The sequence below is a fragment of the Ursus arctos genome, unplaced genomic scaffold (assembly GCF_023065955.2).
Source record: "Ursus arctos isolate Adak ecotype North America unplaced genomic scaffold, UrsArc2.0 scaffold_21, whole genome shotgun sequence".
Lineage (NCBI taxonomy): Eukaryota > Metazoa > Chordata > Mammalia > Carnivora > Ursidae > Ursus > Ursus arctos.
In genome coordinates, this window is record NW_026622886.1 from 15,954,118 (window position 1) to 15,981,978 (window position 27,861).

General features: G+C 35.8%; 1 protein-coding gene across 5 annotated transcripts; it reads right to left on the minus strand.

Annotated features, from left to right (window-relative positions):
- On the minus strand, positions 1-27,861 carry TMPO (thymopoietin). 5 transcript variants are annotated; one of them, XM_026499840.4, is made up of 9 exons: positions 26,895-27,861; positions 20,285-20,411; positions 17,763-17,921; positions 12,136-12,233; positions 4,846-4,965; positions 4,651-4,746; positions 4,123-4,233; positions 3,033-3,121; positions 1-2,239 (listed from the first exon to the last, which is right to left on the minus strand). In XM_026499840.4, exons 1-9 carry the CDS (start codon positions 27,171-27,173, stop codon positions 1,954-1,956), a joined length of 1,365 nt encoding a protein of 454 aa, XP_026355625.1. In that variant the 5' UTR covers positions 27,174-27,861; the 3' UTR covers positions 1-1,953. The 5 variants fall into 5 exon arrangements, with proteins under 5 accessions (XP_026355625.1, XP_026355626.1, XP_026355627.1 ...); XM_026499841.4 differs by lacking the exon at positions 4,846-4,965 and having other exon boundaries at positions 26,895-27,456; XM_026499842.4 differs by lacking the exons at positions 4,651-4,746; positions 4,846-4,965 and having other exon boundaries at positions 26,895-27,464.

Consider the following 27,861-nt stretch of genomic DNA (forward strand, 5'->3'; position numbering starts at 1 on the left):
TAGAGGTTAATTACATTTTTATTATTGAATTATATTGTAAAGTCTACATCTACAATTTAATCAGGAAGAAATGCTTTGCATTTACATCAAGGACACATTTATTCTAGTGGAATAAAACAGACACAGACAAAAGACCAAGTACACATTAAAAGAAAAAAAAAAGACTACATGTTTTAACTGGTCCTTTTTTTACAATTTTGGACCATACCTTTCTATTAGAAAATTGATCTTACATACATATAAGTTCAATTTATCTTCCCATATTTTTAAACATTAAATGTAGCTTCTTACAATTTCTAATAAAAAAGACAAGACTGAAAACTATATGGGAAGCAAAGTTTAGAAACAATGAAAAAGTAGACTGCTATTACCGTACTGCAGAAAAGAGTAAAACGTGCCCCCTCTGTGGCTCATCTCAAAGAAACACTTTTACTCGGGCAAGCATTTCTGATCTAGGAGTAAGTTTCCCACTCCCCCATGGGACGAGACCTACAAAAGTTTCTGATCAATTGCAAAGTAAGTGAAAAATGTCTACAAAGTATTTCAAAGCTAAACATCAGAAGATAGCTAATGAAATCAAAACTGCATGTTGGTCTAAATATACATATTAAGTTTTTGCTTTTTAAAAAGTATCTTTTTATTTCAGATGATATTTAAAATAACATATTTTTAGTGTGCTTTATGGTCAATGACTGTAAAGCTGAAATTCAAATGTATAAGTTTAAATTTTTGTTTTACTTGATTCTACTAAAATTTCAATTACCTACTACTTTACTTAACCAAGTTATACATGAGGTAAGTTTTAGCTAAAAAATAAAATAAATCAACCACAAAGATAAGTTAACCATTTCAAGAGTATACAAAAATCATAATGCCCACTTCATATTCAGAGTTTATAAATTTATGTAATCACTACTTGGTATCTAAGAAAAGTTTATGTAATTTTAAAGTAAACACTTTTTGTACTTTTAAATCAAATTCTGTTGGAAAATATAGGGCCAAAAAAAACAAAAAACAAAAAAAAACCTGGCAAATTTTGGTAACAGAAGACAATGAAAAAATGAATCCAAATGGAACCTCAGACCAGTGTTTAAAGTTTCTAACTTCTAAAGCAGACACATACTCATCTAAAAAATATTTTGGTAGCAAATTGGATTGACAGAATAAATGTTTTGTTGTAAATAAAAAGTACACGTTTCCGATTACAGCCTTATAGCTAGCTAAACAGTTTCTAAAAACATGTACAGCCAGCTAACGATTTTCTAAAACATGTATATGTCGCACTAAAGATTCCTGCTAAAATATCAACAGCATTTAAATGGGTCTTACTGAAGTAGGACATTCATGATACTAGAAATCTTTTAAAAAGTCAGTACAATAGGACTACAATAATATTACTAGTAATAAAAGTTACAGAAGAGATTATTGCTGTATGTTCCCCCATAAACACATCAAACCACCAGTGGCAGTTACAAAAAGTACAACCCAAGTTACTTTTTTCCTTACCAAATTTCATGTTTCACATATCTCTAAAGTTTTTATACAGCAGAGAATACTTCTTAAAATCTTTTCTGTAAGAATTCAAAGTATTTAAACATGTAGCTTCACATTATACTATCATGTTTTGCCCTTGTTTTCCAAATACACAAAAACAATATACATTTTTCTCAAAAGTGAAATAAGATGTCCACATTAAAAAAATAAAGCCTACAAAAAAGTTCCAGAGCTAAAAAAGATTATTCATATGGCACGAAGTGATCTCCTATTAGTCCAAAGCCCAAAACATTTACATGAAGTCCATTTATATATCCTGTTTGCTTTTCAATGGAATACTACATTTACTGAGGTGAAATCACATTATTTTTAGTTCTTGAGTCAACAAGTGTACACAAATGTTTTTTTATGCATTAGAAAAAATAGGAGACCAAACTGAGTGTGCCAAAGAGATTTCATTCAGATGGATTTTTCAGAGTCATTAGCAAGAAAATTAATGAACGGATTTCCTTGGTTGGTTTCCATAGCTTGATAGACCAAAAACAAAAAAATGGCCACAATAACAAACAGCAAAATTTTTATCCACATGGGAATAGAGCGTCCCTTTTTCGTCTTTTCTGACTTGACATCTGCCAAGGGAACATACTTAGGAATATATTTAGATGAAAAAGATTCCTCCATCCTGAAATCACTGAGTTCTAATGGCCGGCCTGCAGCCCCTTTGATTGGTCTGCGGCAACTAGCACTGTTGGGAGTGAAAACAGGGAAAAAAATTTTTAGATAAAAGTTACGATTTCAATATATAATATAAAATATAACATGTCATTACCACTCCTAATTTCAAACACATTCCTTGAGATAATGGTAGAAAATTGTCACCTGTAAATAGTAAGGTCAGTCAGCCTATTTAAAATCTCTACACATTTGTCATTTAAAATGTTGGATGCTCATTCTTTTAGAAAATAATATTCAGAACATTGATAAATATTCGCTAAACTTGCCTTCTTTTCAGGGCCAGTATATTTAGGAGACAGGAGGAAAAAATAAGGAAGTTTGGTGGTGACTCTTTCAGTCAGGAAACAATTCAGCTGTTACCTAAACAGTCTTTTCAATTAGAAAAGGGAGCCCTTCAGGAAAAACAAGTATTTCCTTCTCATTATGTTTTTGTTTAGAGAAAAATAAGAATTAGATAGTAGGCAAATTATTTATTTATAACATTTCAACTTACCAAAGTTAACTCTGAATCTGACTCAACTTTCAAGAATATGAACTAGTGACTTAGAAGAATTAAACTACTCTCAAAAGAACAGTTTAATTCTGAGAACACATTAAAATTCTTATTATATGCTAAGTACACTTCAATTAAAAATAAAAAATTAAAATTCCTGTATATGCCTATTAAATAATCATGTTGTACATCCTAAATAGATACAATTTTCATGTGTCAATTACACCTTAATAAAAGTGGGAATAAATAAGTAAATAAATAAAAAGCCCTAGTAGAATACACTAATTCTCATTTTAATGTATCTGAATACCTAATTCCTGTTGGTGTAGATGCTTCAAAGGGAAACATTTCCTTAAGAATATCCCTTTCTATTCTTCTTTCCTCTGTTTTTTCTCCCACCTAATAAGAAACAAACAACCACAAGTTAACATTTAGTATAAATGTGCAATTAAAACATAATTTTAAAAAGAATCTGCCCCAACTTTTACCACTGCCCTTTCTAAATTCATCATTACCAAAAAGTATCCATACACTTCCAAAGCTCTCTTCCAATTTCCTCAATGTGGAGATACGTTAATGTGGTAATGGGGGCAAGGGGATTGCCACACATTCAAGCAAGTTTAAGAAACCCCTCCCAAAACTAAAATTCAGTACAGCTAATATGGCAGCATTAAGATCCCCCACTGGATTTTCCCATGCTTTTCATTAATATCAAGAATACACTGTTTCTTCTGTTAAGAATTTTGTAAATAAAATGATGAAATATGGAAGATATCAAATTAACATGGATCTTTAACAAATTTTAGTATATCTTTTAACTACAGAGTTAATTCAATCTTCCTAACTTAAAAAACCATAAATGATTTTTTTAAACAACTCTGATTGTTTTGCTGTTTACCATTATGCCCAGATCAAAACAACCTTTGATAAAAATTCGTTAAAATTATAATGCATCATGCAGTTAGTACTTTAAAGCTTAATTATACAGGAGGTAATCAAGTCAACCATCATACAAAGTCACATTAAAGTCCCATTATTTGACCTTTTGGTCAAAGACAGTATAGCCTCCCCAACAGCCCAGTAACACTTTCAACCCACATCAATAACAAAGAGAACATATTAGAAGCAGCACACAAATGAATACTCCCTTGAAAAGTGGAACTTAAGAGGCACACAGTAGCAAGCAGATAGTATTAGCATATCACATACTACATTAGTTACTTTCAACTGTCACTAATAAAAAAGTATGTCTTTAAAATAATACACATACACACACACACACACCCCCACACCCCACCCAGTTAAGAAAGCTCTGCTCCCTCCCACTGCAAAAAACAAATATAAAAAATTTCCTCTTTAAAAGATCAATGATAGCATCGATCTAAATTTTATGCATTTACTTCAGCTCTTGTCAATGGTTTCTTTGGTGTTCTTCTGGGTATGTCTGAGAATTCAGTGATTGGCAGAATAGGAGCTGCATGCTTGAAATTTCCAGTCACCCTATTGACAACCTGCCAAGATTCAAATTATTCAGACTCAGAATTATCCAAACATAACAAAGACATGTAAAAAGAAAAAAAGATACTCTATTTCTATAATATTTGAAAACTTTCCCTTAATAAAAATATAGGCAAAAGAACCTGGAAATGAACATATTCAGTGCTTCTCATGTGAAGTCTTAGCAACTCTTTAAATATTTTTGCAAAAAAGTTTCCTTAGAATACTGACAAGTAGGATTCTTGTACAAATTTATATACATAAATTGGTTATATTGAAAAATTCTAAAATTCAGAATTATATGGGGAAAATGAGTTTAAAATATAATGTTTAAAACGTAAGTTTGAGATCTGCCAAAATTTACCACCTCCCCAATTCTAAAGGGTAATTTACAAAGAATACCACTTGTATAGTTTATGAAACATATTTACTAAGGTTTCGTTGCTTGAAGCCATTATAGTTTCAGCTATGGGAGTACTCTCTGAAATTATTGCACCATCTATACGAAAATGTTCTGAAGTTTCCACCTGTTAGTTTGAAAACAAAACAAAAACAATAAATATAAAATAATCACTAAAACCCTACCAATCTGAAAACCCAATTCTAAGCAATAAGCCTTGCATCACCCTTTTCCTTGGAGTTCTTCTCGACCCTCTTGTGGATTCCCTAGTTAATGCCTGCAGAGGTCCGCCTTTTGAAGATCCACTGGTCCATTCAGGCTCAGTTATTCCAGCTTGAGAATAGCTCTATTCAAGCATCGACACATTAAAAAAGTCATATTCTAACATCAAACACCTTAATAATGGCCATTAGCTAGCACACCGAGAAGTCATGAAAAATCTCCAAATGCCAGCATTTGCAAACAATGCCATGCCTTCAAAGTATTTCTAAATGTACTGACTGAACCAGTATGCAGGCATCGGAAAACACTTAAACTATGGTAAAATATACAGGAGCTCACAAATTGTAATAAAAGCAGGAAGAAAAAAGCACATAATTTATCACCAGCTCCTTCTGTGACTTGCTGTTTGCTATTGGCTCTCGTATCACAACTGCATCTCTTTGGCTGTCTAAACAAAAAGCAGGCTGATCATGACTTATAAGAAAGTCATTTATTATAACAAGTCAGTTTCCTTTAAAAACAAAATTTTATGATTGTTAGCACAAATTAAATGTTATCCTTTTCAAGTAGTTAGGATTATTTAAATAGGTTCAGTTTAAATTATAATCTACACACAGCTATCTGAACTTAAAAGTTCCCAGGTGTCGACCTTTTCTTAGAAATAAACATTGAGCAACAAAAACCTGGTGGTCACCTCTCTCACAAACAGGTGAGCCTATAACGTCAATGCCAAAGCCAAGTGCTTACCCACTCCTCACTACAGAAGGATAGCAATAAGTGATGGGTCACTGGTATCTTCCAGTCCCAGATTCCTGTCTCCCTGAAAAGGCAACTGATTTTTCCTCATTTAAAAAATAATTTAGTAGGGGGCGCCTGGGTGGCACAGCGGTTAAGCGTCTGCCTTCGGCTCAGGGCGTGATCCCAGCGTTGTGGGATCGAGCCCCACATCAGGCTCCTCCGCTATGAGCCTGCTTCTTCCTCTCCCACTCCCCCTGCTTGTGTTCCCTCTCTCGCTGGCTATCTCTGTCAAATAAATAAATAAAATCTTTAAAAAAAAAATAATTTAGTAGCTCTTACATAATAGTTTGAAAACCACTAGACTAGTACTTCTCAAACTGTAATATGCATTATCAATCACCTGGAGCTTTTGTTAAAATACAGATTCTGATTCAGCAGCTCTGGGGTAAGGCCTGAGATTCTCCATTCCAAGTAGCAAGTTATTACCAGAAAAATTAACCAGAGAATATCCGCCAATGATTAGTATTATACTAGAGTGTGCGTATATTGTCACTTCTGCTTTCAAGCTAATATTTTATCTAAATAACTGATCTTTTTGTATTCAAGTGAGTGCCTATTAATTTTAATACATATTTATTTTACTCTTACCCTGGGACAAGAGTGCTTATCCAATAAGAATGCTTATTTCACAGGAAACATTACTACCAGAACCCCACAAGGTACAAACATGGTTTCATGTCTAATTTTGTATTTACCTATATCTGGGATTAACACTATAAGAGTTTCTCTTCAACTCACAATTGGAAACTCTGGGTTCCTTTTCCTGCTATCTATTAAGAAATATTTGCTGAATGCAAATTTAAGGTTAGTCAAAAGACAAATCTGTTAAGTTACATACAAATATGACAAATGTTCATTAATAATTAAATTCCTGATTATTTGACTAGAAAGGAGCAATAGTTTTAATCTGAGGTTCTCAATCCTGGCAGCACAACAGCAACTGGGGAGCTTCTGAGAAATATCAAATGCCTGCAACCCTACCTTAGTCCAATTAAGTCAGAATCTCTTCTAGAAGGGCCTTGGGCATAGTTAATTTTTACAATTCCTGAGGGGATTCTGAAGTGCAGCCAGGGTTGAGAACACCTGGTTTAAGATATTGTAACTGAATTGTGATGCATCTCAAAGTCAAGTATTTTCTTAAAACTACTTTCAATTCTGCTTCCTCTTTCATTGTTAATTGCTCAGTGCCAGTAAAATTAATTAGAAGCAGTATTTTTTTTTTAAAGATTTTATTTATTTATTCGACAGAGATAGAGACAGCCAGCGAGAGAGTGAACACAAGCAGGGCGAGTGGGAGAGGAAGAAGCAGGCTCATAGCAGAAGAGCCTGATGTGGGGCTCGATCCCAGATCGCTGGGATCACGCCCTGAGCCGAAGGCAGACGCTTAACCGCTGTGCCACCCAGGCGCCCCTAGAAGCAGTATTTTAAAAATATTCTGGTTTGACAGTCTATCTGGTATTTTTAGTGTATACTAAGTATTTTAAAACATTTCAAAGAATTAAAAACTACATTTCTTTTTTTAAAAAGATTTTACTTATTTATTTGAGAGAGAGAGAGAGTGCGCAAGGGGGGGGGGCAGAAGGAGAGGGAGAAGCAGACTCCCTGCTGAGGAAGACCCTGGGATCATGACTTGAGCTGAAGACACAGGCCCAACCGAGCCACCCAGGCATTCCTAAAAACTACATTTCTTTCTTTTCTTCCTTCCTTCCTTCCTTCCTCCTTTTCTTTCTTTTTTTTTAAAGATGTTATTTATTTGAGAGAGAGAACACGAGCAAGAGAGAGCACAAGCAGGGGGAGCAGCAGAGGGACAGGGGGAATCAGGCTCCCCACTGAGCACAGAGCCCAATGAGGGGCGTGATCCCAGGACCCTGGGATCAGGACCTGAGTTGAAGGCAGACACTTAACCGGCTGAGCCACCCAGACACCCCTATATTTCTTGAAAGGGCGAATAAAACTGATATAATATAAAGACCAGATATTTTATCTCTGTCCATGAAGGTGGGGGTAGGGGAAATATTGCTCTTCCTTAAAACTGGTTATCTACCAAATTCCAGGATTTTCCATTTGTTGTATTTTGAACTGAAATAATCATCAAAAATTTACCAACGTCTACTGAAACTATTATGGTTAATAAAAAAATATTGTTTACATTTCTGTTAGTCATGTTCGACATTAAAGTCAAGTTCCATTTAAAGAATCTTTTATTTTCTTCTGTGGAAGGAAACACAAAAAAACACACTGGGTGCCTGTGGGAATAGCTGGGAAGGGGCAGGAAAGAAACTTTTCACTATAAATCATTTATACTTCCTTTTGTCCACGTTTATTGAATTCTCTGATTAAGAACTGTCAACTAGTTTTATTAGTTCTTTCACTATTATTATCTAATTCAGAAATAATCATCTTCACAGAAAACTGACAACTCTTCACACATCAGAAAAGATATTTTGAAGATTTTTTTTCTACCATAGTCCACTATAAACAAGTGAAAATTATTGACTGAAAAGAAAGAAATTCATTGCTATGTAAAATTAGTAATTAATGTGATTGCTATCTACTGTGTCCAAAATGCTAATCACAGCGCCATCTATTTTCAGCAAGATGTTCTGCAGCAACTCCTTAACTTATTAGGAAGCCAACAGAAGAAACAACCTTCTCGCATTGCCTTTCAATAAGCTATCAGGCAAAAAAAGACAGCAGGCAGTTGAGGCATAAGAGAATGCAGGAGCTGCCCTATTAAAGAAGGCTATAGAGCTGTCAGTAAAAATACAAGTTCTAAACAAAAAGTTTACACAAAACTAAGTTATAAAAAGAAACAGTATAATTAAAAGCCACTTTACTCTGAAGAACTACCAATTTAGTAATCTGGTTAACTCATATTAATTTTTTTTCCCCCAAAAAGTGTCCTATTCCTCCATTAGAGAAAGGTACTCTCATACATTGCTGGTGGTAATGCAAAATGCTTCAACTCTAATGAAGGGGATTGGATAACATCTAGCAAAATTACCCAGTAATTTCAGTTCTGGATTTCCCCCAAGATAAATTGGCTAAAATATGAAATGATACATGTAAAGGGCTGTTCATCAATTCATCTTTGCATTATCTAAACAGTATAACTGAAAATAATCTAACTATCCACCAAGAGGAAAGTAGCTGAATAAAACACAGTACATCCATAAAATGCAATGACATGAGGTGGTACAGAGCAATGAGGAAGATGGCTATACTGTATTCTGATATGGAGTGACCTCCGTGTTTAGATTACCAGAAAGGGAGAAATGTGCAAAGTTCACTGCCTTTTATGTAAGGAGGGGAGCAAAAATAAGTGTATAAATCTATGTATTTACTTACTGTTTTCAAAAAGAAAATATTAACCCAAACTTAATACAAACAGTTACCTATAAATGGAAGGAACAAAGATAAAAAACAGATTTCTGACTCCATCTTATTTTGCCTAAATAAAACTATATACATATTCTCAATAATTAAAAAAGTTATGAAAGGAAAAAAGTTCATTGAAGTGATTTTAAGCACAGAATTTTGATTTTATGCTCAAAAGACAAGAAAAACTGTAAAAAACCCCCAAACTGCCATGTAGCAACCTTACGATTAGGAGTACTGTATTATTTAGAAACATCTATATAGTGGTAACTATATAAGTCACATTAAGAACCAAGATATTCAGCATAAAAGAGATAAAGGTAGGACACCCAGAAGTTAGGTAGCTTGCATTCATAAATTTGATGAACTCATGATTTTCCCTTTCTAAAAAATAAGTACTCCTAGCTCTACTTAGTAAAAATGCCTAGAAGCAATGACAACCTAGCAGAAATGCATAACCCAGCACCCTGACTGTAGGTAGCCTCCAAATAATATTTTCAATGCAAAGGATTAGGGTTCTGGGAAAATGGCTGATGTGGTAAAAGGCAGGCAATATACACGAGCCTGGGACATCTTACTGTGGCAGAAAACAAGAAACTATCAAAGACAAACAGGTCAATAAAACGACACAGGAACCAACACAGAATGACACAGGAACCCAATGGCTAAAGATGGCACAATTTGAAAATGGAAGAAGAATGATGAGTGTAACTGATCATAAATGAAATATATAAAAACCATATTAGTTAAAAAAGATTTTATTGACCACCTTTCGAAGTCACTAGGCTTTAACTTGAAAGCGGGCTCTCCTGTGTGAATTTTATTTCAAGGTAACTGTGCAGGTCATGAGGGAAAAGTTCTTTATAAAAGAATTCCAGTTGTAACGGAATGAGAGAATGAGAAAAATCACTACCTTACGACCTCAAACAAAATAGCGGATCTAAGCAATAATCATAAATGGCGGTCATTCACATCACCATTAAATGAAAGGGTGATGCGGAACTTTAAAACGGATGGATCATGCTTTCAATATCTGAACCTATTACTAATTTAGCATCATTTGCCTCCTGAAATGATGCAATATGAAAGCCAGGACACCGTTTATGAAGTATTCGTGTCAAAGAAACTGAACCTGAATCTAACCAATCCTCTAGGTCTATGCTGTTCAATATGGTAACTACTAGCCACATGTGGCTATTTAAATTTAAGTAACATTAAAATTTTAGTTTCTCTACCACACAAGCCACATTCTAAGTATTCAATAGCCACATGTGGCTAATGGCTACCACAATGGACGGGAGATATAAAAAACATTTCCATCATCACAGAAAGGTCTACTACATAGTTCTACCACAGGTCTAACTCCAGTCTACAGAAAATACAGATTTAAATGACACTTGAAGAAGCAATCTGCCAAATCCAGAATGTGGGAAATTCTGGAGAGAACTGACCTGGTTTCTTCACCAAATTAATGGAGGGGAAACTTACAGTGCAGATAGCTACAGGCTTATGAGATAAAAACAAAAAAATACCAAACAGTATGTATAGCTTGCTTAGATCCTGATTTGAGTACTTTAATCATAAAAGAGGTATTTCTGAAACTGGAGAAATTTGAACAGATTAGACATGAAAGAATTATTAATTTTATTAGGTGTGATAGTAGCACTGTTGTTATATATGTTTATATGAAATAGCTCCTATCTTTTACAGATATAACTGAAATACTGACATTTTAATGCGTGAAATGATGTCAAAGATTCACTTTAATATATTCCCCAGCAAAAAGCAAAATAACAAAACCAAAAGGAATTTAAAAAGCTGGAGGGTATGGGTGAAGATGAAACAAAACTAGTAAAATGTTTAAATTTGTGAGGCTCTTGTGACTAAGGGTCACTAAACTCTTCCCTCTGATTTTCTTGATGTTTTAAATTTTGTATAAGGCCATCGTCATCTCCAAAATTTACCATTTATTTTGTCCCTCAGTTTGGATTCCCCAACTCAATTAATAACATCTTTAGTAGCATCCTTCATCCCGTCTTTAGCCTATCATCTGACCAGTCCAGTATTCTTGATGGCACTATACCATCCTGCTTTCATATTGTGGACTAAAATTCTCCATACTTGTCTATTTCATTGTCCTTCGCAGGATTTTCCTAGTTTCTCTTGCTCTATTATTTCCTTATTCTTCAGCATGACCCTGTAGCTCTTCCCTAGTAATACTAGATTAAAGGGCAATATCTTTATTCCAGTATTTGGTTCTGTATCAAACAAAATCTTTCACTGAGTGCTCTATACATTCTCCATAATCATCAAGTTTATTTCTAACAAATAATTCTGAAATTCAACTTATTAAGTACATCAAACCAAGACAGACATGGCTTAAGAAATCAAGAACTTCCTCTCAGGATGTTAAAATGACAAAGAGAAGATGGAAAAGATAAATAACCAAAAAGACAAATCTTTCCAGCTAGACAAAATAAGGGTAAGGAAAATGACTCCAGGGGTAGCTATCTTGTAAAGGTCAGCCAAGCTAGATTAGTCAATAATTTGTTCTCTGTGAATTAGTTCATTTATACCTGTGCTTATTAGTTCTCCCTTAGTTTCCTACATTTTCCTTTTGAAAAACTGTATCCTGCCTCACCCACAATGAAAAAGATAAATTTTCACCTCAGATAAGGAAATAAAAGTGTGGTCTTAGGAACAGACTAGCTTCAGAGTTGAGGGAAAAGCCACGGAAGACAAGCAAAAGTAAAAGCGAAGTTAGAAATCTAGACAAAGATTAAATATAAAATCCTCTCCTTCCTTTAAAAAAAAAATATGCTTAGGCATTTATTTCAACCTTTTAAAATATTTCCCTTAAAAGGCAGTATGACTGTCTTTGAACCATGCTTAGCACAGAATCAAACACATATGAGACATTAAACACTTGCTTTTGCAGTAAGCACAGGCTACACTACTGACAAAAAACATGAAGTTTAGATTCCTAATGCCATTTAATGAACAATGGAATGAACACTTGATTGAGTATGCTGGAACTTAACCAAAGGCTAGGACACAAGCAAATTAGTGTTGTCGGATTACTTATACCTGAACACAGTGATCATAAAACTAAAGATACCTGATTGTGTTCAACTCTTCTTTGCTTGAGTGTTACTGGAGTCTTTGCTCTGCCCTTTAGTGGTTCTCTCTTCTCAAGCTTGAGCTCTATTTTAGAGTCTGGAAATAACATCGGAGAAACATTACTATCTGAAATATAGAATAAACTACAATGTCATCTTAACATTACCCTGGAACCTTGGTTTTAGGCACATTCTTATGTAAAACAAGTTTGCCTATTGGTTATTACCTCAATAGACCATGACTGTTCAACTGTAATTTCTGTCTTTTAAAAACTTTACTTTCCCATTCTTATTTTATTCCATTTTTATCTCCCCCACTCCTTAATCTGATCACTGCTTCTTCCCATTTATTCTTTCCTTTTTCTGGAACTAATAGCCTAAAACATAAAGTGAATTCAAATTGCCCATGGGGGCTTTTCACAAAAAACTACTTGGATGTGGGAAAAGGACATTAAAATTGTTAATATTCTTTTGTCCATACAGTGCATTACTACTATATAAACAAAGGTTAGTCATTAAAATTTGAAATATGGAAGAAAAAAAGCTATACGGAATTTTAAGATTGAAAACACCTGTATGGTATCAAGCCTCTAGTAACAAGTGCAGTGACGTTGATACTTTAGTGCAGTTTATAAGTCCTCACTTCTGTTTTGACAGGATTATAAAAAAAAACCTTGGTACAACTGAGGAGGTAAGGAAGAATCCTGTTCACAGAAAATAACACTCACAGGTCACTTGTCTTCCTCCTCTCCATAATAAAAATAGCATTTCTTTGAAGAGAAGCTAGTGCATACATATTAATTAGTGTATCACTATGATGCCAAACAACTCAAATATATCTTTTTATTGTCTTCAATATTCCATTCTCTTAGCCTTGACTTTTATCACCATTTGAAGAGCTAGCTTTTTTTTTTTAAGTAATCTATACCCAACATGGGGCTTGAACTCATGACCCCAAGAGTCGCATGCTCTACTGACTGAGCCAGCCAGGTGCCCCTGAAGAGCCAGATTTTTAACGACTTGTAAAAGTTTTAGTTAACTTCCACATTTTTGTGGACATTTATCATAGTATAACAAAATGAATGTCTGTTGTGACTACTACAACTCGTACTACCAAAAATTCAAGTTAGATTACCTTCCTACCAGAGATAGAAATGGAGTCAATTCTTAAAAAGCTTAGTTTTTCATGAAATTGATGCACTGGTGCTAAAAAGTAGTCCGGACAGTTAGGTTTTGCTAACTATCTAGTCTAGTACTAGTCAGTCCAGAGTCTACTTGCAATTTTCCCCAAACTGTGATTTTTACCATGTTAGTTCAAATAGCTCAATTTTACTTAGGATTAAGGTATCAACTCCACCCCCACCTCCTGAAATGTCTATTAATGAATCTATTGATATATTTATGCTTCAGACAATCCTTAGCATTATAAATAAACCTTATGTTTTATTAACTCAAAATCTAAGAATAAGAAATTACAGAGTAAGGAACCCAGTAGTAATTGAGCAGAAATTGACTAAACAAATAAGGTATCTGGTTATAGATTAATTCCTCTCAAATTTAAATTCCAACAGCTAATAAAAACATAGTCTTTAACAGAAGAAAAACTTCACAGCGATACTTAGAATATTTTCAAGTATACCACTGGAATCTAAGCGAGTTTCAATAAAGAAATGGAAAAGGGATGTTTATGCACAAATACCTAACTTGTTGCAACTCCAAGAATAAAACACACATAAAACATGTTTCTGGAGACCACACAAAACTGTTCAAATTACAACTTTATTGAATTTGCAGAAGCATTCTACAGTAATACATTAAAAAAGTCACATAGCACTTAGTAGGTACATGTATACATGTACATTCCAGAAGACAAATAACAAATAAAATTACTCCCAGGAAGCTGCAAAGATGAACATGTATAGTAAGAATATAATAATGTCCAGGAGGACCAAAGGGACTGTATTTTGCTGATACTTAATACTACTATTTTCCATAATAGGAGTATTACTACAATAGACTCATCTTACAATCTACAAATAGACTCATCTTACAATCATAGAAATGAAAACACAGAATAATATACTGCTTTATACAAAGGAATATAGTATGATTTATGAATTTTTTAAAAACTAGTAACTTAAATTTGCTTTTAGAATTTAGATTAAACCTAATCATCCATAAACCAAAGCATAACTTGAAAGTATTAAAAAAAAAAAGCCCCACTTTTCCAGTGTCTAGTACATCTGACAAACTACAGTGATAGTGAGAATGCACTATTCCAGAATTATATGGTTTAGAGCAGATTTTGTAAGGTGTGGTCCATGAACTGTTTGCTACCAGTCCTTGAAGAAATGAGACACTTGCACCAGAATGTAAATTGGCACACTGTTTTATCAATAAAATTTTGCCACAAAAATAAACCCTGTCATTGATCTAAAAGTGTCTCTAGATCCAAATTCTGGTGCATACTTATCCTGTCTGTGGATCAGTAACTGTCTGTAGACTGGCACTTTGAATTGCATTGATCTAGAATATTATGAAGGAATACAGAAGTAAAAAACAAAAGTGAGAATAAAAGAAAAAAATGTAGACAAGTTCTAGAAAGTGAGAAGATATTTAGTAATATTTCAATCAGTGAAGACTCCACTTATATTCTAGTTAATAACATTTTCTTAGTTTCAGAGAATTGTAAAATCTTAATAGGAGAGAGTGAACTGTATGAGGCAAAAATGTGACCTAGAAATCTTTAAATTGTTTCTATCAGGCCTTTTCTATCTGTGCAACTTAAAAAATAAAAAAAGGCAGTTCTATGTAGTCAATTACTTTTATACTGTAATTTGATGGGTAGAAGCTTGACTGTGAAAATAGCCCAATCTGGAGACTAAAAAGATCTTCAAAGAAAATTCTGGCATAAAAGCACTTGAAATTCTTAGGGAAGCTGCTAAGCTCCCCATATCGAAGATCAAACAGGTGTCTTTATTCTTAACTTTATTAGCGTTTATTTCCACGCTTTTTAGTTACTTTGCACACTTCTCCTCCAAATAATGTTCCACCTTTAAAGGGAGTAACCACCAGCTTATTCTTAGAAGCTGGATTAATTTTATAATCCTTCAGCCAGAGATAGCGGCGACCTAAAGTGGAAGATCCCATGCTATGGGCAGCCATCTTTACTTCATCAAATGCAGCTTCACAAAGAAATGAGGCTGCATCATATGTTTTGCTCAGAATCCCAAGTGCCTGGTGCATATGACTAGGGTCTGAGCTAAGAATTTGTGCAGCCTGACTAATGTCTGCCTGCAGAGCTTTAACTACAAAGGCAGTATGGGTTGCAATCTGCAATGCTGATGCTGCAGCTTCATACGTTCTACAAAGTACTAAGTCTAACTGTTTATCACAGGACTCCGTGGAAGCTGCCTGAATACCTACTGGCGGAGTGGCTTCAGAAATAAACTCCAGTATTTCATCATCTACTTTTGGAACTGATAATATCTGTGTTGCCTCTCTGGAGGAAATTGGATACTTGCATGCCAGTGAAGGCAGCTGCCTGTCAATTTGCTGCCACTCCTCTTCAATTACTTTTAAAATAGATTCATGGAAGGGAAAAGATAGTTCTGAGGCATCTGTTTTCTCATGTTGTGATTGCTTAGACATTTCTATGCCTAAGGTAGTGAGTGAGTGAGAGACAACAGTTTTGGCAAAAGATGATGTCAGTTCAGATCCAGGTGTATTTTGTAATGTCACAAAGGAACCTGAATCCTTTTCCTCTACTGACTTTTCACTGAGCCTAGGGAATTTTCGTGGAGGAGACAGGGATTCAGTGTCTTGATAATCAGATCGATCAATTCTCTTCCATCTGTTTTCTACATCCAGTGGGGGTGTAGAGTTTGAAGTCCCAGGCAAACTACCTACTCCACCCTGGACCAACAAAGAATTGACATAATCTCTGATCGCCTGAGCAAGTGGTGGAGAAATTACTTGTGATCTCTCAGACTCTTCTAGTGCTTTCCTTTCACTGGAGAGAACTGACTGATCTGAAACACAGGACCTCTCAGTACACAATGGTTGAATTCCACTTTTCTCTCCACGGTAAATATTTTCTACTATATCTTTATAGCAAGTAGTGGTGGTTTCTTTAATCAGTGAAGGAGAAGCTGCAGCAGAGACCAACATGGCAGCGAGTTCATGCTGAGAAGATGCCGAAGAACTTTTCTCTAAACATCTATCATGGCTAGACTTGGAGGAAGTAAACAAATTCCCTCCAGAGGCTAACTTCTGCAACTGTTCCCTGCCAGGCAAGGTTGTGGCAATTAGAGGTTCCCTAGGTGGGTCTCCCTTAGAAGTATGAACTTTCTTAGCTGCCTGTAGTTCAGTCCTGCCCAAAGGAGGACGGGTGGAGATTTCAGGAAAAGAAATACCCTGAAAAAATCCACCAGAGGGAGTAGTTGGAAGTTCAGAAAAAGGAACAAAATCCCTAGTGGACTTCACTTTCTTGTGTTCTTTCTTCTTTCCTGTAGAGGCAAAAGAGGCAGGAAGTTTAAGCATTACTTGTGTTTAAGCTGATTTTATTCTTTGCCTCCTTGCTAACATAGTGCTGTTGAAGGAAAACACTACATTTTGTATTCTGAACAACCAATTCGACACACTGTGCCCTGGCAGGCAATGCTTATGAAGATATAAGCAATTTGGGTCAAATTAAATAATCATGAAACTGACAAACAAGTCATAGAAATTAAAACTTTATAAACATCAAGTTGTTCTTAGTACAGAAAGGTCCTTAATTTCATGTACTAGTTTCAAAATATACTTAAATATTATGGTCAAATTTTCTTAAAATAGTCTACTAAAAATATGTCAAAATATTTGCTTCATAGCTGCCTTGAAATCACATTACCTAGCAAAAACTATAAATTTAAATATCAATACAGAACAGAGAACATATGCCATATTATAAATACTACCACTATATATTAATTATAATAGTAAACTGGACACATGTAATTTATCAGTAGAATGAGGTCTCAAAAGGATAAAAGAATAAAGAAAAGCAAGTGATAAGATTTGGCATGGTATTTATATAGATTTTTTTAAAGTTCAAAATAATATTATGTTTTAGATGCATATGAAAAAGTATTTAGGGGCGCCTGGGTGGCTCAGCTGATTAAGTGTCCGACTCTTGATTTCAGCTCAGGTGTTGATCTCAGGGTTGTGAATTCAAGCCCACAATGGGCTCCCAAAAAAAGTATTTAAAAACGGACTGGAAAGATTAGCAATAAATTAATGATAGTGGTTGCTTCTGTGTTAATAATACTTGGAAAGGGTAAGTGGGGGAACTTCATCTTTATTTTTAATACTTTATTCTTTTAGAAAAATGAAATTTGAAGCAAAAAAGATAAAGGTACCTGGCAATTTTAAGTAACAAAAAAAATCAGACATTTGTACATTTCCGTTTCTTAGAATTCTCAACAAAAGTTATTTAAATCAAATTACTTTGAGGATTACTGATGTTATGAACAAAAATTACAAATAACTTGGTAATATTTAAAATTTTATCTTCTTCATGGTTACTGTATCTTATGAGTCTGAAAAAAATTACATATTATTTGACAAACATCATTTAAAATTTTACCTTCTTCGTTGTCACTGTATCTGTCAGAGTCATTACTTCCATTCTGTCTTGTATTTTCTGCTGATGAAGAAATTGTTGGCAGAGGAGTAGATGATCTTGACTCTGTGCCCTGTTCCCTCAATTTCAACAGTTTTTTCTCATATAGCTTCCTGGTCGTTCCTGTATTAAGGCAGAACTTGCTTTAGCATCTGTAATGTCTTATTTAAGATCCTGCTCACTGTCTTTAGCAACATTAAAATGTTACACTCACTTTCTTTTTCTACAGTTAAGTGCTTTAAAAACTATATAAAGGATTCTTTTCTAAAATAGGTGTTTTGCGGAGATTTTAATACATGATTACAACGTTTCTTTTAGTAACATGGAATACATAGTATACTGATATAAATCTTATCACAGATCACCTACTAAAGAGCTGTGTGTATGACCAAGTATTTGTGACTGAAAAGTCTTCGAGTTTTTTTTTCCTAGTACAATGTAACAGTATTTGCCTTGTAGAAAAAAATCATTTTTATAAACAGACTGTATTCCTCTGAATACTATGATTAAAACCCCACGACTCTCAGAGATTAATATGCCTAAAAAGAGCTGCTCAGTTATGGAAAAAGAAAAGTCATAAATAATTTTTTAGTTGAATACATTTTCATATAACATTGTATAAATTTGGGGGGGCACCTGGGTGGCTCAGTGGGTTGGGTTTCTGCCTTTGGCTTGGGTCATGATCCTGGGGCCCTGGAATTGAGCCCTGCATTGGGCTCCCTGCTCAGTGGAGAGCCTGCTTCTCCCTCTCCTTCTGCCCTCCCTCCACCCCCGCTCGTGCTCTCTCTCTCAAATAAATACATAAAATCTTAAAAAAGAAAATTCTGTATAAATTTAAGGTGTTAAATCACATTCAGATAAAACTACTTTGTGATTAAAATGACCTTTTATGGAAAATGTGCGCCACAAATAGAAATTATATACCAATTAGATAGCAAAGTAAAATGGATTATAAACACATTTTTAACACATTTCAGCATGAATGACAATTTCAAGCCAAAAATAGCTTTTATTTTCTATTTTACACTAGCTGTATGTCTCCCTGGTTTCTATAAGATGAATAAAATAATAAATATACCTTTTTCAGAAACAACACATCTCAAAATGTTATATAAGTAGTCGTAAGATGAACAGCTAGTAAGGGGGAAGTAGAAGATGTTGGTCAAAGGGTACAAAATTTCTGCAAGATGAGTAAGTTCTGGAAATCTAACATATAGAATGGCCTATACTTAACAATACACTTGAAATCTGCAAAAGTAGACTAAGTGCTCTCTCATCATACATTCATACACAAATAAAACTGTGAGGTGATGGATATATTAACTGGCTTGATCACAGTGATCACTTCACAATATATAATATGAAGACATCAAGTTATACACACTAAATATATATCACTTGTCAATTATACCTCAAAAAAGCTGGGAAAAAATGAACAGCTGGTATGACAACATGTAACTTAATATTATATTGATATATAATACATATTTTTGCAGCATCTCCCTTTTGGAATTTTAAATGAAAAATTAAAAAGGGTATAAAATGTCTGTTGATAATTATATTCATGGGCTTATTACCGGCTATTTGGAAGTAGTGTGCTAAACAAAAGGTAACATTCTAAGTTTTTGTTTGCAACTTCACCTATAGGAAAAAAAAAAACAAATCCTCAAATCTCCAATGTTCAATTTTTAAAAAAATTTATTTTATTTAAATTCAATCAATTAACATATAGAGTAGTACTAGTTTCAGAGGGAGAGTTACAGAGATTCATCAGTTGTATATAACACCCAGTGCTCATTAAATCACGTGCCCCCCCTTAATGCCCCTAACCCAGTTACACCATCTCCCCATCCTCCAGCAACCCTGTTTGCTTCCTATGGTTGAGTCTTTTATGGTTTGTCCAGTGTTCAAAATTTTACCAAAACAGACATTTCTCATCTTGAGGTTACTCTCAAGACCCTAAAAATTAAGGCCAAAATCAATGACAGGAACCAAATGATGGAAATCCAGTGTATTTAGTTCCAAGTTTTCTTCTTTTAGTTTGTTCTTTAAGGGATCATTCTTGAATTCCAATCAAAACAAGACTTTAAAAACGGTACTTTTAATGATAACTGAAAATGGGTACTATGCTAGAAATTGATTATCTTGAGTTATATTAGTAAGTCTGTCACCAATTTACTGACTTGGATGAATCTGGCCAACTGTGTCACCTCAGATTTTCCTCAATTGTCATGTAAGATCCCTGTCTCACCAGGTAATTGTGACATGAACACTAGAAGAAACAATTTTAACAACAGAAATAATCTTGGAGATTATCTAAGTTCATTTCTCTCATTTTATTTTCCTCATTTGTAGTTAAGGAAACTGTGTCCTGGTCATATAAATAATTAATGACACACTTTTCTTTAGAATCCAAACTCTAACTGCTAGACAAGACAAGAAAATAATGTGGGGCACTCACAGAAAAGGAAATTTTACCAACTTACCCACAATAGGACCAGGATTCACTCCATATTTCACAAGCTGATCCAGAAGATCTTCATTAGTGAGCTCTGTTACATCTAGATCATCTTTATCTTCTAGTCTGGGTTTATCAGTTTTCTTTGTGGCTTTCTGTAAACAAAGTCCAGTTTTTATTTCCATGAGTTAAAAAATGTTCACCTACTATATAAGACTGTATACAATAAACATGCAAAGTCACCCTCCGTCGATTTACAGCTTTATTAGGCCATAGCAATTTAATTAAATTAAATGCAACTCATTATTTGAAAATATATAACTCATATTTTAAAGATATTACTATTAAAATTGTCAGTTTTGGCTAACCTATCCAAAGAGGAGGTGATAGCATAAAAAATTCAAGAGTAACCAGACTGGTATTAAACATTTTCACCCAGATAATCAGAAATACAATTTACTACTAACCTCTTTTAAAAATCCTTATAAGTTTAAATTATTCTATGAAAGTTTAAGACTTTACCATAAAGATATTTCTTAGGTATATTAAAAAATGATTTCCTTTAGGGGCGCCTGGGTGGCACAGCGGTTAGGCGTCTGCCTTCGGCTCAGGGCGTGATTCCGGCGTTACGGGATCGAGCCCCACATCAGGCTCTTCCGCTATGAGCCTGCTTCTTTCTCTCCCACTCCCCCTGCTTGTGTTCCCTCTCTCGCTGGCTGTCTCTATCTCTGTCGAATAAATAAATAAAATTTAAAAAAAAAAATGATTTCCTTTAAACAAGCGTATCAGATTTAAGAAGCCCAAATGAATACTGAAATACAGTGACTTTAGTGGCCAGTTTTTGACCCATGAAGGAAGTCAAACTTCATGGCTATCACCTTTGTGACATAGCTTTGTCACCAAACTTAGTTCTATGTGGCCGCTTTACTTAGAAAAGGTGAAAGAACATGGAATAAGCTTTGAGAGAAATTCCAAAGGAATTTTTAAAATTAACTTAAGCAATGGCAGTATTTACTGAGAAAACAATCTGAACTATATAAACTTCCAAGGCTAAACAAGAGAAGAAAGCAGAAGTATGGGTGCCTTCTAGGGTTGTGGCAGAGTGCCTTACAAAATGCCTCAGTAACCCCAGAAAGCATCACAGAACTGAACAAAAAAAATGGCTGTTTAAATAATGGCCACAAACATCAAAATCAATTTAGGCCCGAATTGCTATTTAAAGCAAACGAGTCCTAAGTATTCAGAAATATTTTATGTGAAATGGTGAAAACCATAGTTGAATGGACTGCTTACTTTCAATGACTCTGATGGGGGGGGGAAGAAAAATCAGACATGATTTGGCCATGTATTAGAATTTCTTATTTTTTAGCCAAATAAAATTTTGAAATATTTTATATAAAGACTGAGAAATTATTTTTTAAAGATAACTGCTAATAAGAACAATGACATCAATTCAAGAGAAATCTTTAATATAACTAAAAAATGGCCATGAAAGTTAGTGAGGGTACTTTCAGAAGGCTTTAATAAACATATTGCACTGACAAAGGATCAGGCTCAAATCTTTAAGCAACTTACACATTAATGTCAAAGTAGCTGCCAAGAGTCTAAGAGCTCTATATATCATAGACTTGAATTCTTTAAAGAAAAAGACTTTTAAAATCAAACGGACCAAATCCTGTGTTAATGACCTACTTGAATTTTCCAAAAATTGTGGGAAGGTTGGGAAGAAAAACTCCCTTGTATAACATAAATACTTTAAATAAAAGAAAATCAATCAAATACAGATTACTGGTAGATAATCCCTCCCACCTAAGAATTTTTATTATCAAGAAAACAACCAAGAATCTTAATTTCTTAGACAGCCCGAGGTTTTCAAGAAATCTCTTTCTTTGGCACTCACCACATTCCACCTATTTGTAAACATACTTTATCTTCTCCAGATGGTGAATTACTTGAGCAACAGTCCCTAAGTCTGGTTTGTTATTAAAACTTCAAAGCTTGGAAAAGTTAACCCCTATTTTAAAAAGTCTTACCCCAGTCTGAGTCCTAATCTTGGGCCTGAGAATCTGTATTTTAACGTGTATCTCAAGTGTTTTGGATGCAGCATTTAAGAGGGTAGCAGAAAGAAGAGGCACTGTCATATTCATATTGTATCCCAAGCATCTAAAATAAAAAAAAGACTGCCTGACACAAGAGTAGGTATCTGACAGATGTTTTGTTGAGTGAATGAATGAAAGTGCCATCTAGGGAGGGAGAAATGAGTCACTTACTTTTAAAAACCCATTTCTTATTAGGAAATAACAAACGGCTTGGGGCGCTGGGTGGCTCAGTGGGTTAAGTGACTCTTGATTTCGGCTCAGGTCATGATCTCAAGGGTTGTGGGATTGAGACCAGCATCGGCTCCGCGCTCAGTGGGCTGTTGCTTCAGATTCTCTCCCTCTGCCCACCCCCACTCTCTCGCAAATAAATAAAAAATAATTATATTAAAAAAAAAGAAATAACAAAGGCTTATCAAATCAAAGCAGAACCCAACAGTCTTATATTTTCTTAAAACAGAATGAAAGATTACAGCTGCACAAAGAATTCTTAAGTATGAGGCCAATAAACTAGCGTAAGGTAAGTCAAATAAAGCAGGAATTCGTAACGAGCTACCTGATTTTTATCTTTAATTTGTAGGAGAAAAGTTTCAGAAATGTAATGCCATTTTTATGAAATAAAAATTTAACAGGAATACAAACTGGCAGACAGGTAATGTCTTCTACATAATTATCAAGCCAGCAGTTTCAATCAGGAAGAAGGAACCATTATTTGTACTGATTTCTGCATCCAGAGTTTTGTTCCTTTGAGTAAATCACATAATCTCAGTTTCATTCAGTCAGAATACCAGGTAGCCACTACGTGCCAGGCACCGTTCTCTAGTTTCTTCCCAACTACCAGATGATCTCTAAGGTCTTTTGCAACTTTAAAATCCAACAGTTCTTTGATAATATCACGTATGAGCTACTATCATTTATTATTTTTTAAAACTTTAAGTAGGCTCCACAACATAGGGTTTAAACTCACGACCCTGAGATTTATAAGAGCTGTATGTTCTACTGACTGAGCCAGCCAAGCGCCCCCAGCTACTCTTATTTTTAAATTTCCTCCAAGATGATTATTATTATAACATACACTGAGCACTTAGTATATATCAAGTTGTATTCTGGATTACTTCCTACATGTATTAACCAACGGATTCCTAAAAATCCTATGAGACAGATACTAACATCCCCATTTTAGGAGAGGAAACTGAAGTCTGAAGTTGCACAGCTACTGCAACAATACAGTAACATTTGAACAGACTTTAAGCCTTTCACAAACTTACCTCATCCAATTCTGAAAGATATTATGGTAACATTGTATTGCTCTGGAGCTAAATAAACACAAAAATTTCAGAAAGCATATGTTGTAACAGGTATCATCTGCTGAGCACTAGACGCAGTAACAAATGCAACCTCTTATAATTCTCATTAAGTAGCTACTAGTAGTTACTAGATTATTCCTATTTTCCAGATGAAAACTGAGCATCTGATAGACAATGTTCATTGTTCAAGGTCATGTGAGTAAGCAGCAGACCTGGAATTTTAATCCCTACTGTATAACACTCTGATTCAAAAGTATCCACACTTAACACCTTACTGTAGAGTATGGCAGTCAATGTATGATTTAATTAACACCATCGCTAACATACTTTTTACCGTTCTGTTACATATCTTTAAATATTTCCTGTTAAAAATTCATGATCCACTGGATCAGACCATTCAAGAATGCTATGCTCCACTGGATTCCAAACAGCTATACCTGCACTTTGCACCTTGGAATGATAAGGCAGATTGCCAACTTTGTGATTGTTTATTTTTGTGTCAACAATATCGGTAATTTCAACACCTAAAAACACTGGTGTCATCAAGATGCATAAAATAAAAAGCTCAGAATCAAGAAAACTGAAAACCAAAACCGAATTTTGAATATGCAAATATTTTTGTCGGCTCACACCAAATGAATCTAAGAGACCGTGGCCGTGGCTAAATGTAAAGTTTCTCCTTTAATTAAAAACTCCTCATAAAGCCAAATCCACAGTAATGTTTGATTTGTTTTAAAATGCTAAAAATTTACCACATAGAAAAATCTGCCTTATCTACAACTCTCAAACATAATTTTACTTTCCGCTAGATTATATTCTTTAAGAAATGTGACTACATTATTTTACATACGGGGATTAACAATGGCCACAACATAAAATTTTGTACATGTAAGAGTAATGTGCCATGGAGAATAATTTTACCAATTATTATAAATGCCTTAAGACTCTTTTCCTGTAAATTCAAGATCATTTTTCCTGTGCTTGATAAAGTCTATCAGATTCCTAAGTTCAACTGTAAGTCACTTTTATTTTATGAGCTTTAAAACAGAAAATGATGCTATCACCCAACTACCACTATTAACTTTTTCAAGTTTTTGACACCACTGAGTCTGGCATTTGAGTTTTAAATACTCAAGGCAGGTAAGACTTGAATCTATGGCTATGAAATAGCTTTTCTTTATATGGATTAAAACACTAAATGAGATATAAAGGGCTTAACATAATACTGGACATTGTAGATTCTCTTAAAATATTAATTCCTTTCACCCAAAACTTATTTGCGTGGTGCTGACCAACTGTGATAACATGGGAAATTTGAGATGAAACGAGTGAGTAACAAATACGATCAATTAACATACAAAAAAAAATCCAACAATTATGTAATTATGGTAGTGGGCAGGGTCTGCAGAAATCAATCTCCAGTAGTTAAGAGCACTTGGTAGGAATTAAAAAATGTTGGATAACTGAACTGAAATTTTTACACCTCCAAAAATACAGAGTATAGTGACATACTTTAAAAAAAACAATTGAAGTACAATTCACATACAATGTTATATTAATTGGGACATACTCTTTTAAAAAGTTTCTGAAGAAAAAACATCAAAATCAAGGTGGGGGTTTCTGTTGAAAACGAACCATAAAAATAATAACGAACAATCCTATTATAAACACAACCAACTACTTCCATGGCTCAAGAATAATACATTTACACAAAAGAAAATCCAGGGTTCTACAGAAGACTTTTTTTTTTAAGTGTGCTGATTTAAATGGATTTAAATGGATTAAAAGATTTCATTTCCACCAAAATCTTTACTAAAATCCTTTGCATATTTTTTTCATAGGGGTTGGGAAAGCAAATAACGAATATGCTTTATTTTCTCTTTAAGAAATCTCTTAAATTTCTCCTTATTATGGAGAAGTAAATTGGCTTTCCTCAAATCCACAAAGACATCAGAAGCAGTAAGATGCAGTTGGTCTTTCATTCAATGAACAAATATTTGACACTCTTATTTGCCAGGCACTGACTTAAGACATTAAGATTTTCAATTTCTCTAAAGCTCAGGTTAAAGATTTTCAGTTAAATCTACATTACATCTTTCTTTCATTTCCACCTGGTAGTCCAGAACACATCAGACAGGTTTCTTAAAAACTAAACAACACAACTTTGAAAGACGGAGTACTTTTGAGTTATCAAAACTCAACAACTTTAAACTCCACAAAGTCTTAAAAAGCAACGTATATTACATCCAAACACTAGTTTTTACTACAGTCTGTCATGACTTGAAATCTGAGAAGTAGGCAGTTCACTCCAACAAAACAGTATACAAAAACCCACAGAAAACCCAAACTATTTTCAAACAGAATATGCATCTGGTAGAACCAATCTGAGATTTAACCGAGATTAGATATTCCAAATTGCAATCACTGATATGTCAGAAGGTCAGGAAATGAGCATCTCCTGGTTCCGAAATCTTTCCTTTTCTTATGCAAAATTTACCAAAAAGAAAAAAAAACACTAAAACAAAACCCCAAATATTTGAGCCTATAGGATATAACCGCTTAAAGATGTCATTTTTAAGTACTCATTTTAATTCAGAACACTGCCCCGCCAAAAGATGGCTTGTTGCATGGAAAACTTAACACAAACAAGAAAAACATAAACGGTTCGAAAAGCCCTCCATATGCAAAACCATAAAAAGGCGGGAATTTCTTTATTTCAAATTTTGGTTAGAAATTAGTATGTCACAAATTGCCCTCCAGGGAGCGCTCTGAGACTCGGTTACTAGTCATTTCAGTTAATAAAGCGGGAAAACGCTCGAATGTAACCTACAACAATTTCAGGCTGACCCCCCTTAGAGTGCTTTCGAATCCGGCACCGAAAACCCCACTCCCGACGGTCAAGGAACACCAAGCTATTCGCGCGCCACGGAACAGCAAATGCCAACTTCACACCTTCCAGACACACAACCGCTAGTCCTGCGGCCCCAACTTCGCGACGCTCCCCTCCAGCGGCTTCCCATTCCAGAGTCTGCAAGCCCGCGGTGAGGGAGCCGAATCCTGCGTCCGCAGACCCACAGGCCAACCTGCTGGTCCTGCGCGGGGACAGCCCCGCCGCCAAGGAGGCCCGAGGGGGCGCCAAGGAGGGAGGGCTGCGAGCGCGCGCGGGGCGGGGGGGGGGGTAGGGGCGACAACCGCCAACCGCCCGCCTTTGTGGCCCCGGCCTGGCGTTCCTTACCCTGCCGACGGCGGCCCGGCTGCGGCCTGAGAAGGCGGCCCCGGATCCGAGGACCGGGGTGGGCTCGCGCTCCTCGTCGCTGGAGAAGTCCGGGGGCCCCTTGCTGTTGGCGCCGGCGGCGAGCGGCGGCCGGTTGCGCGCGGTGAGGTGCTGCAGGTAGAGCTGCACGTATACGTCTTTGCGCTGCTCCCCGACCGGGAGCGTCACATTGTTGGCGACCAACTCACTCTTCAACTTCTCTTTCGTCAGGACCGAGGGGTCTTCCAGGAACTCCGGCATCTCCGCGGCGAATCCCCTTCCCCGCAGACCTCACACCCGCAGCTCACGCCGGCGCGCTCGCTCTTTGCCCGGGGGGGACCGCGCTGCCGCCTTCGAGCCTCACGGCTCCCACCCGAGAAGAGCGCCGCAGAGCAAAGCAAAAACTCGCACACACAAAGCAAAGCAAAAGCCGACACAAAAGCCCCCCAAGCACAAGTGCGAACCAAGTGCGGCCAAGATACGAGCCTCCACCAACCCCAGCCCACACACTACACAAGCAAGGAGAGAGCAGCCTGTTTCGCCCACGCCCCAAGAACGCGCGCCGCCATTGGCCCGCGGTGGGAGGAAGCCGGGCGGTGATTGGTAGGAGCCCTCGCGCGGGTTCCATTAGCCGCGGCACGGTGCGAGAGGTTGTAGAAACGCAGTTTAAAAGCCGCTCGGGCGGGAGCCCCGGCGCCTGGTCCGTTTCTATTTCTCTTTTCTCCACCCTTCCCCTAAGACGCTGATAAGGGCCCCTTCGTAGTACTTGCGTGTGCAGTTTCCTTTCCCCCGCCCTGCTTGAGAAGAAGCTTTCCTCTCCGGGGTCGATCGCCTTCGGATGGGCCGAATTTCACGCCAGCTGCGAGGACCCTGGGCTGGGCCTTTCTCAATCGTAGGACACTGATTTACCGAAGAATGACCGCAGCCTTTCCTTCCCCAGCCTTTCCTC